Here is a 12,091-nt window from a genome sequence, read left to right as displayed (position 1 = left end):
ACTGTCAATGCACATAAAAAATACATTCTAGGTTTGTTAGAGTCTACGTATGAAAAGCAAAGCTTGAAAACATTTAGAAGAAAATACCAGAGAATGTCTTTATGATCTCTGGGTAGTGAATTATTCCTTAATTAAGATACAAAGAGTTTAAGTTACAAAGGAAAATATTGATAAATTCAAGCACACTACACAAGCACTTCTGTATCATAAAAATGTACTATAAGCCAAAAGAAAAGCCTAGAGTAGGAGGCTCTTGACAGTGAATATAGCCAATAAGGGACTAGTGTCTGAAATATTTAAATAACTTCTACTTAACAGTAAGCCGAAACCAAAGCTGTAGAAAAATGAAGAAAGGATGTGAATGGGAAACTCTGCATCGTCAAAAACAAATGACAAAATTAACCTCATTACCAAAAAGATGCAAAAGAATACAAAGTGAGATATTTTATGTTCTTCGTATTGGGAAAAACTTTATAAGTTTTTAAATGCCAAATATTGGGGTGCCTAGGTGGCTTTAATTGATTAAGCATCTGATTCTTGAGTTTGGCTCAGGTCATGATCTCATGGTTTGTGAGTTCAAGCCCTGCATTGGACTCTGTGCTGACAGTGCGGAGCCTGCTTGGGATTCTGTCTCCCTCTCTTCTTGTCCCTCCCCTGCTTGCTCTCTCTCTCTCTCTCTCTCTCTCTCTCTCTCTCTCAAAATAAATTAAGATAAAATAAAATAAAATGCTGAATATTGACTTAGATATGTAAAAGCTAGAACGTTTCTGTGCTACAAACTGGGGTGAAAATTAGTATTCTCACTTTAAAGAGCAATTGGTCAATATCTAGTAGCAGTGAAGCTGTAAATGCCCACAACAGGGCGGTCCCACGCAGGCATATATCCTAGAGAAATACGTGCAGATATGCCTAAGGTGGTTGTGTGAGATTGCTTATTGTAGAATCTTCAAAAACTTTAGGAAAATTGATCAATAGAAAATAAAAAGAATTGATAAATTAATGGTGGTGTATTTATACATTGGGTTACTATGGAACCGTAAAAACAAATAAATTAGAGTTGCATCTATCTGCGTGGATATTTTCAAAAACATAGTGTCTATACAAATTTTAAAAATCAAGCTGTGGAAGATTATGCACACTGTGATACCATTTACTTAGTTGTCTCTGCAGAGGGAGGCAGGGAAATAGGATTGAGGAGGATTGGCAGAGAGCATCCCCCGTATTTGTAATGATAGATTTCTCAAAAATAAATCCAAAGAGAGACGCCTGGGTGGCTGTCAGCTGAGCGTCTGACTCTTGATCTCAGTTCAGGTCTTGATCTCAGGGTTGTAAATTCAAGTCCCTCGTTGGGCTCCACACTGGACATGAAGCCTACTTTAAACTAAGATAGATAGGTAGGTAGGTAGGTAGGTAGGTAGGTAGGTAGGTAGGTAGGTAGATAGATAGATAGATGCCTACTATAGATAGATTAGATAGATAAGATGGATGGATGATAGATACCTACTATAGATAGATTAGATAGATAAATAAGTGATAAATAAATCTGAAGAACACTTTCAGAAATGATGAAGCTTGCTGGTGTATGTATGAGTTTGTATCATTCTTTTATTGTGGGCTTAAAACATTTCATAATAAAATACTTGTAAGAACACAAAACAATTCAACTGTAAATATTGCTACTATGTTTTGAGTGCCCATCTCCAAAGTAGTACTTGCTTATTTTTTTTCATTTTTTTAAGGATTTTAATGTTTGTTTGTTTGTTTGTTTTTTTAGTTTATGCACAAATCTTAAGCTGTATTCTGAAACTTGCTCTTAGGCCTGAGAATCTCCACATTTGTTTATTCCCTGAGCTCATCTAATTTGAAAAAAATAGGTCAGGCTAGAAAAGATCCTAATCAAATATTAAAAAAATTAAATGGGGGGGGGGCGTCTGGGTGACTCAGTTGGTTAAGCACCCAACTCTTGATTTTGGTTCAGGTCATGATCTCAGAGTTTGTGGGTTCAAGCCCCATGTCGGGCTCTGTGCTGATGGCACAGAGCCTGCTTCTCTCTCTGTCTGCCCCTCCCTCTATCTCTCTTAAAACAACAACAAAAACAACAACAACAAACAAACTTTAGAAAAACATAAAAAAAATTAAATGAGAGAATTAAATATAAGATAAATGCATGGCAATATATGTCCTGTTCCAGCTTGGTTCCTGGTATGGGGCCAGGCCGATGGCACACCCACTTGCTCCGTGTCTTCCATAAGAACTGGGGACAGCAACGTTATTTCTCTGCATAAAAATTAAATTTGCAGCGGATTCGTTACTAGTTCATTCATCCCTGCTCCCCGTCTTTCAGGCAGCATCAAACTAATCACTCGTGACCCACTCACATATTAAGAACTTTTACTGACGTTTTGAAAGTACTCCGAGGTGATTGAGAAGGAAACCTCCTTCCCTTGGAAAGCTGATCAGGTCTCTTTATCCTAGAACAGCCTTAGAGAGTTGTTAAGTCTTCATGAATATTGAGCTCTGTGGTCAGTTTTTCTTGGAAAAGGAATATGGAGGTGGTTACATACAAAACCAAACAAAAAGCCATCCCAAAGCTTTTGAAAGCATTTCAGTGCCCTCTGTTGTTATCGGGACACTTATTGAAGTGAATTAAATTCATGATTTAGGGAAGGGGATGAATGTGGCTCTTTTGCTCATTTATTTTTTGTGGATAATTTTTTTTTCAGACTTTGATTATATTTAAATACACAGTCATTTCTTTTGCACTGCAAAGCGTGCCCCAGCCAGAATGTCTGTCTTGCAGAAATTTGTAACTTGATATTCTAGTCAACTGCCAGCCATGGGGAACACAGATTTAAGTTAACTACTATTTAAAAAATTAATATATTTTTATTCTTCAGACACATGCTTCTCAGTCTTTAAGACACTAGTGTTTGAGTCAATATATCATCAAATGAATGTAATAAATTATCCTGCTATAAACTTCGGGGAAATTTTATTAATGTTTTTAATGTATCCTCATGTGGAATCAACATATGTTTTTTATATATTCATAAATTTATGGCTTCAAAAATCTCCAATTTCAGGGTGTTATGAATGTTGTAATGGATAGAAAATACATAATTGTGAAATGATGTTCTTGAATTTTCATATACTCCTGATAACCATTAGCTCTTGCATATAATAATTAGAATGAAATTAAAAACTTGGAAGCAATATTTCTGTAGCTCAGTTGCTGCAGGCCAAAGGAATTATTTCCAGAATAAGCTGGCAGGTTCCTGCTTGGGGAATTAGGACTCCAGTGTCCTTAACTTTAAAATAACTTGCATTTCATTTTATGCCTGTTTCATAAAGTGGTGATTCATTTTCATGCTAAATTGTAACCAAAGCCACATCAATAGAGACCAGTCAGCGAGTTTACTGTGTGCTAGGTAGAACATTAAAAATGTTGGCCAGATGGTTGGGTTAAAAATATATATATATATTTTAAATATATATATATTTATAAATAAATATATATATAAATATATATATAAATATATATATAAATAAATAAATATATATATAAATTTAAAAATATATATATTTTTAAAAATATATATATATAAACATATATTTAAAAATATATATATAAGTAAATATATATATATAAATAAATATATATATAAATTTAAAAATATATATATTTTATATATATATATATATATATATATATATATATATATATATATATATATATATATATATATAAAACTACTGATGTGTTAGGGGAATTGAGAGATAGTGTCCCTGAATCTTTATATCCACATCATGGTACATAGTACTTCCTGGTAAGAAGTTGTTGGAGAAGGATGAATCCGGAATGGTCCTTTATATTTTGAGAATTCATGCGGTAAAATGCTCTTTCCATACCATTTTGCTGCTGTTGTGGTGGGATTTGTAGTGGAGATACACTGATGTTTCACATGTAGGTTTTCAGGCTCACCAGTTGGGGTACAAGTTCATGCCTCCTGGATGCTAGGCTTATAATCGGGACCGTGGGGTGTGGACCATGACTCTATGGGCCACACAGCAGACCTGAGACACAATCATCAGCTGTTTTCACCTCATAGGCTCTTTCCTTTTAGTTTTAAACTTCTTCTAAAAGTAATTTTGTTTTTCATTTAGGTGGCTGAAGTCAAGCAGTTGGGAAAAATGCATCTGGGATAATTTTTTTGAAGTCCCAAAACGCTTTTAGAGAAAACTCCATGCTTCCTAAGTTTTGACATTGTTTGTATATCAGTATTTAGATCAATTCAGATACTCTCTTAAAATGTATCTTTGCCATTTTCCTGCTCTCTGGAAAGGAGAATTAAAAGCTTTTTAGGGTTCCAAGTCAGCATGGTTCAAAAGTTTTGGTTATCACTTCCCTAATCTATTAGCTGCTTTCCTCATTCGGGGCCTTTCCAAAGTAAACAGAGTACTTTAAATTACCCTTTCGCTGTTTCTGTAATTTATTTTCTTCTTTTTTTCCACACATAAAAAGCACAATGAAATAAGTTATGTAAGTACATGACCTTGTCCACTGGCATAGCTGTTGTCTCCCAGGAGAATGGCGTCACTTCCCCTTGACCAAGAGAGAGCCTTCTCCACCCTAATACTGTTTTCCCGCCAGCCTCCCAGTTGGTGCTTCTTGAATATTTAAAGTTTGATGTAGCCTCACTGAAGGTTTAATAAATTTCAGAGCCATATACCTATGACAAGACACACAAAAAAAGGATATAGGAAGTGTTACCAAATACCAAGACTGGATCAGTCTTTTACAGTAACATCTGGGAAGGTGTTCTCATCCCAAAGTCATGAGAATTACATTAAAAAGGGGCAACTAATCGGATACCTTGTCTGCCTTCAGGTTCAGAAATTTAACTATCATGTAGATAATGCTTTCGGAGGCAGCTACGATGCTTTTATTTTTTCACCCCCAGACTTCCTCCCATATGCCTTCTCACTTCCATGAGGGGTACATTCTGCAAATGCAACAGAAAGGAACATGAATATGATATGAGACATAAGTGGGGAAGGGGCAGTTTGAGAAGGATGGCAAAGGAAGGAGAAGTGAAACGCGGGATCAAAAATCAGGAGACATAATAAAATACAAAATAATCACAACGTGAAAAGCAAACGAGTCAGGGGGAGGGTGGATTTGTAAAACCTCATAAAATTGTACACCGCCCCCCCCCAAAGTGAATTTCACCGTATGTAAATTTAAAAACTACGGGGGGAAAAGGAGGCAGAATAATAACCATGAAAGGTAATGTTTGTACTACAGTATGGATATACTTAATGCTGAGTTGTAGACCTAAAAATGGTTAAGACGTAAATTTGTGTTATGTGGATTTTACCACAGTGAAGAAAATTTTAAATTCAAAACTATAAAAACTGTAATGTCTGCATAATGGACTTTTATGTAGTTATTGAAAGAATTTCTTCAAAGAATTAGTAGTAAAGCGGGAGGAATGTTTGCTATCTTAGATCAAAACTAATACAAAGTTGAATTAGTAGTATGCTTTCACATCTGTCAGTAAATCATGCAGAAATACTGGATGATTGGATGCCAAAATATGGAGAGTGTAAATCTTGGTGATGGGATTTGGAAAGATCGATTATCCTCCTTTATACTTCTTGGCATGTTATTAGTGTTCACTTACTCTTTTTGTAATCAATAAAAATAGAATCGTCAGCGTGTGCCGTGAATTGTATATTGCCGAAACAGATTGTGAATCATTTCATATAGGCTCTTATTTAAGCCATACCAGCAAAAAATCAGATCCACTCGGTGAAGATTTCTCTTCTTCTAGGGCTAAATATTTTAAAACAATTGAAATAGTATCTGTTGACTTTTAACACAAGGTGATGAGTGAAGCCTGTGGTTAGCTTTCTTTGCTGCAAATCTGCCATTGAACTGACCAGGAATACCAAAGGTAAAAACACGTAATTGAAAAATCGGGAGAGGTGCCATTAGTGGATCGGATAACTTTAAGGAGTTAATATAAACTATAGACTAGCGAGCGCTGACTGGGGAAAGTTCCTGCCACAAGGAACTTCAAACATCCAAGGAAAAATCTGCTCAGAGAATGAGTGGCAAAGTTCTAGAACCAGTGGCTGGAGGGGAGGATACGGTACGCGGTGATCCTTTCCAGAGGATTCTCAAACCTGTATGTGACTTCAGACCCTACGGTACTGGTTTCCCGAGAAAGCCCCCCCGGACCCTATTTCGTAGTATCCATTTAGTAAGGCCAGTAGTCGAAATCAGAAGTGGACGCATCGCCTCAAGCAGATTTCTTGCCGAGATCACCGTATGGATTAGAGAAGGAGGTCACGGAATGTGCAGCTGACTGAGATTGCTTCAGTGTGTGAGGGGCATGGTGCCCAAATGCTTCTACCCGTAGTTCAAGTATGCACACACGTTCATTTCAGTGGTCATATGGATCCCAGAGTAAAAACTGCACATAAGTAATATCATGACATTAATTCAGCTCAAGAATTCACTCTCTTTAAAGTGACACTTTCATGAGACTTTTTGCCCTCCTGATTTCTGAAAGTTATTTCTTAGAATTTAAGCTTTGAATCTCTGAGGTGACATAAACAATAAAAGTTTTATCGGTATCACCTTGTATTTATTGTTCTTCCTTCCTTCCTTCCTTCCTCCCTCCCCTCCCTCCCTCCCTCCCTCCCTCCCTCCCTCCCTCCCTTCTCCATCCTTCTTTCCTTTCCTTTCCTTTCCTTTCCTTTCCTTTCCTTTCCTTTCCTTTCCTTTCCTTTCCTTTCCTTTCCTTTCCTTTCCTTTCCTCTCTTTTTCTCCCTTCCCTTCCCTTCCCTTCCCTTCCCTTCCCTTCCCTTCCCTTCCCTTCCCTTCCCTTCCCTTCCCTTCCCTTCCCTTCCCTTCCCTTCCCTTCCCTTTTTTCTTTTGTGCTGCTTACCACTTCTATGAAATCATTTCTTTGTCCTCTTTTTTCCTCTAGGAATTGCGAAGGGCAGAATATTCGATACAAGACGTGCAGCAACCATGTAAGTTCTATAACACAAATATATAATCCAATAAAATAAGTTCATGTTTTAAGTTAGAATATTATAATGTGTACTGTAAAGCTAATGGCTTCTTGGTACCCTTTGTGGAAAATTTAAGTATTTTTTAATTGACAACAGATTTTTGTATATCTCGTGCTTTCCATTTCTACTACCTTTTGAGGCCATTTCAAATGTATAAACTTATTTGGCAAGTATTTAATAATTTCTGAATTCATCGAAACAATACCTAATACCTGTAAAACACCTTCAAAGTTCAAAGTGCTCTTAGGTACGGTATGTCATTGGACCTTCACACAGTCTCTGAGATGTAGGCAGATGAGGTGTGGTTATTTCTTTTTTGCAAATGAGGGGGCCTGGGGCTGAGAGAAGTAAAATTATTTTCCAAGGGTCTCAAAGGAAGAGCACAGACTTGAACTGGTCTCTGCTTCCTTTCCCTGCTCCAAACCACCTGTCCTGCCCACTGCAATATGTTAAGAGAGCTCTATAGGTGATGCAAGAAAATCCCACATAGGGATGGGTTTAGAAACCTCACTCTTATTCTACAACGCTGAGCACTTAAAAACAAAATGCAGACATTTTGCTTGACAGATCTGAAAATGCAAAATAGATATCAGAAGGAACCAATCCTATTTCCACTTAAAACATTTCCCTTGTTAGTGATATATACCCAAATCAAAATGAAGGGAAATAAAAGGAAACTATGAGAATCTGGAAGTCTAAGTGAGATTTAGATTTTCTCTAAGTCCATTTTCTTCCCTTGGTTGTGATTAATTTATTTAAAAAATTTTACTCACTGGGGCTTTGTCCCTGTCTCTCCCTTCTCTGTCCTGGGCCAGTGTGAGACAGAAGTCTTGTCTGAGTGCTTGTCTTCCGCAGACCAAAACTTTTCCTGGGGGAGCAGCCCTGGGCACGCAGTGTGAGCGAGACCTTCTGACTGCGGGGCTCAGCCATGTTTGCGGTTTTTATCAGTGACCAAGCAGAAGTGTTTTTCTTTCTCTTACAGCTGGTTTCAAATTTAAGTGGGAAACATGGGCACTTATTTATTGGGCAAACTCCAATATCACTCAGGCCTTGGGCAGCCAGATTGGTGTCCGTTATATCTTCGGAGAAATTTTGGGTGACAAGGCAAATAGATTTCACATGTCCTACGACCAGATAGAGGTCCAAGGAATCGGGACACACACGTGTGCATGATGCTTAATTCAATGAGCTGGGGTCCAGGTTGGGGCACCAAAGGCAGAGAGAGAGATTGACCTCGGCACAAAGGTGGGCACGTGGGTGCAAACCCAGTCTAGCATTGTCTCCTATACAAGCACGTGAATTCATTAACAACCTAAGGGTTTTATCTAAGAGGCGGTTAGGTCTACTGCCTTTTGCCTGGTGCCTATTTTTTTAAGTTGTTTTTTATATTTAGGTTTTTTTTTGGGAGAGAGAGAGAGAGAGAGAGAGAGAGAGAGAGAGAGAGAGAATCTTAAGTAGGCTCTACACTAAGTGCAGAGGCCGATGTGGGGCTCAATCCTGCAACCCTGGGATCATGACATGATCTGAAATCAAGTGTTGGGCGCTCAACCAACTGAGCCATCTAGGCACCCCTAAGGAGAATTCATTTTAAACGCCCAGATCAAGGTGTGGCAGTTTGAGATTTCATTCTTGGGTCTCTGCGTGCATGCGTGTCTGTGTGTGCTCTGTGCTCTCGCGAATTTCAAGAAGGCATCTTCTTCAACACAAGTGTTACGAGGGTCTGGGAGTGTCGGTCATACAATGTGGGCACACAACATAATCTACTACAACCTACCACATCTCAGGTACAAGGGCTAGGACTTTGGTGCACTCGAGTGAAGATCCCATGCCCCTGAGGCTCCGTGGGACTTGGGGGGTCCCTGTGGTCTCTAACTGAGGGCCCCTCTGGGAGGATCCTGCAGGAACCTTTACCACCTTCTAGGCTGGGGAGAAATACATGTGTAGAAGGTGGTGACCAGCAGAGAGGAGAGCAGTGTGAATGTTGCTCCTTGTAGTTCTCAGCGTTGGAGTCCTTACAGAGATTTCATAAGAATGCGGTGTTAATCTCCATGCCTGCCATCGCAAGCTCAGAGTTTTTCCACCGAATTCCTTTTAGGCAAGGAAGGAGGGTTGTGGCAAGTCCTTCACGGCCGTGGGGTGCAGTCGTGCGTGCTCAAGTCCTCCCGCAGACCAGAGGGGGTCCGTGCAGCCCCAGCTGCTGGGGATCTCTAAGGAGTCTGTTCCTTCGCAGGAGAGATATACAGTACGTTCCTGGGAATATACATAGAATCGTCACAAGGAGGTCAAGTGCCATAAGTGAAGTAACCCCATGAACTCGGGGCACAAAGATAGTCACATCTTTTCTGGAGTTGCTTCCTGCTTTATTATTTTTTTATGTTTATTTATTTATTTTGAGAGAGACGGTGAGAGCACCAGTAGGGAAGAGGCAGAGAGAGGGAGAGACGGAATCCCGAGCAGGCTCCGTGCTGTCAGCGCAGAGCCCAGTGTGGGGCATGATCCCATGAACTGTGAGATCGTGACCTGAGCCGAAACCAAGAGTTGGATGCTTGACTGCCCGAACCACTCAGGTGCCCTGCCTCCTGCTTTGTTAATTGGGGTTTAGACTCTCCCTTTTGAAATCGCCACCTCTGTGTTGCGCAGGGTGGTGCAGAGGGCAGGAGGGGGACCAGTCTATGACCTACCTCCAGGAGAGAGGGAACCGGGCTCCCATCAGTGCACCCCAGCTTCTCGCTGTCATTCAGTGTCCCGGCTGAAGGCGGCCATGCTGGCACGGCAGCCAGTGGCTTCCCGTGTCCCTGGAGATGGGGCCCATCACCCACTTTTCTGAAGGAAGCTGCCTTTTGTGATTCCATGATGAAGCCCTCTTATGAGGGAGATTTGCCTTGTGGTTCAGAGATGTCCACACCTATAGCTCTGGGGCCTGAGAGCCTATCCCATCGGGCCGCGAGACCTCCCATTCCCACCGGAGGGACCTCACCATCTCAGTGATCAGGGAAGCCGCCTCCATGGAGGATCAGAGGTCACTGCCAGTGAGCCCCAGGGACCTACTCTTCCATCCCATCCTGGAGATGGCTCGTACTTCTGTTCCTCCTTATCTGAAGCCTCAAGCTCTCAGCCTCAGAACCACAGAGTTTGTCATCTATGTGTACAAGCTTTCTAACTGTTAGCAAAAATCACTAATAATGATGATGATGATAATAATAATAATAATAATAATAATAATAGAGCACACTTATTAAGTACTTCCTAAGTGCAGGCATTACTCTAAGTGCCTGACCGCGAACAAACCCATGATAGTCCTCATAGCATCTCTACAAAGTGGGTATTATTTTTATATCCACTCCTACACAGGAGGAGATTTAGGTAACCTGCCCAAGGTCACAGAGCTGAATTAAACCCCAGGCAGTCCACCCCCAGGCTCTGGAGTGCTACACCAGCCTGCCTCTTGGAAAGGAGCCTGAACGGTCTTGAGCTTTGTTAGGGGATGGGAAAACACTACGGACGGTGGTTTAAGACGTGGCTGCTTTTCCCGACCCACAAACACAGGACTGACTGGCAGGGGCGGTTGCCAGAACGTTCCCCTTTCAGACACCGTTACGGAAGCTGCAGGGGAGACCTCCTGAAAATTCACAGTCGGCCAGGGACAGAGATCAGGGAACAGCAGAGAAAGGACGAGGAGAAGCAGCTGAGGGAAGTCATGGAAATGAAGCCCTCCGTGGCATGGGCTTTCCACTTCAGTGGCCCAGGGGGTCCCCGGCACAGGGGAGGATCTGGCTTGATGCGGACGGACCCCGACAGCCGCGTTCCTGACTTGTGCCCACTTCAGGAGAAGATATCTGAGAACGACAGGCTCCAGGCGCTCGAAGATCGAATATCCTTTCGTTGTGAAGTGTGGATGCATTCGGCACACACATCAGAGGCCCTGGAAGGAGACATTCCACTCCCCGTGTACAGGAAAAGGAGGCATGGCCAGGAAATGAGGACCACGCTGCCCTCCCTGAAAAATCAGGCTGTGGTTCTGCGGCTCTCCCTGGCTTCGTTCTGTCAGGGAACATGGTGCTTTGGGCTGAGGGCCTGTAGGATTAGGGGAGCATCCCCTAATCCCAGCTACCTGCCGTCTTCAGAGATAACCCTCCAGTCGTGCTCAGCCAAGACCCTCACAGCCAGGGCCAGGCCCCTGGGGCCTCGGGAGAGAGTTTTCCTTATCAGGCGTATCCCAGAGCCAGTGGAGACTTTCCAAAGGAAGTCCTATGCGTCAGCAAGGAGTTCTAATACTTGAATTTGACTACTCGTTTTTTATATGTATGGTACCAAAGGCAATGCTGGAAGAGGGCAAAGGGAAAATACATTTAAAAATGAGTCTATCATAATTGGCTGAGAGTGGTTTTGCAAGCATGAGCACATTTTTCTGTGAGCGCAGATGGGGAGAAATGGTTAACTCAGCACCGTGGGGTCCCTGGTGGCTTTCTAGACAAAGCAACATTTGATGTGACCCTCGAGAGACTCTTCATACCATGGGTCCTATGGATGGCTAATTCCTGGCGGTTTCCCCTGAGAGGTGTTCTTTGCTTTCTATTGTCGCGGCTCCTACCCCCGTCCATCGGCCATCACACCGGCCCTCTTAAAATGCCGTGTTTTCTGTGCCAGTCCCCTCCGTGAATCCTTATTGCTTTTAATTCCCCTCACTTGCTTTCAGGGACCTCCGGAAACTGGTTAGACTTTTCCGTATTGAGCTCGTCACTTCTACCCTCACTGGACAAGTCCGTTCCCTGTCCCTCATAGCCACTAAATGTATTTCTGCTGTTTCTCTGTCGCTTTTGTAGTTTCCCGCGTGTTGTCCCATTCACATCATGCCATCCCTTAAATCTCATCTGAAATATCATTTTTCCATGATGCGTCATTTGCTAACTGTGGCTTTTTATAATGGTCACTCGCAGTAATTTATTTCCGGGCTGGAAATTTTGGCATCGGTTATATAACAGGATCCCCAAATTTACCTCCTAGT

The 12,091-nt window shown here is 41.5% G+C and overlaps 1 protein-coding gene across 3 annotated transcripts in view; it reads left to right on the top strand.

The window, feature by feature from the left end:
* The window catches only part of ADAMTSL3 (ADAMTS like 3), a 351,370-nt gene that overhangs the window by 123,696 nt on the left and 215,583 nt on the right, over window positions 1-12,091 (top strand). For 2 of the 3 annotated variants that reach the window (XM_023254830.2, XM_045058725.1), the window contains one exon: window positions 6,999-7,044. In XM_023254830.2, coding sequence (XP_023110598.2) covers window positions 6,999-7,044 — 46 coding nt within the window. Of the gene's footprint in view, window positions 1-6,993; window positions 7,045-12,091 lie in introns of those variants that run through there. The other variant, XM_045058726.1, reaches the window with a different exon arrangement.

Source organism: Felis catus, chromosome B3 (assembly GCF_018350175.1).
Source record: "Felis catus isolate Fca126 chromosome B3, F.catus_Fca126_mat1.0, whole genome shotgun sequence".
NCBI lineage: Eukaryota > Metazoa > Chordata > Mammalia > Carnivora > Felidae > Felis > Felis catus.
This window is presented reverse-complemented; position numbering and strand designations above follow the sequence as displayed.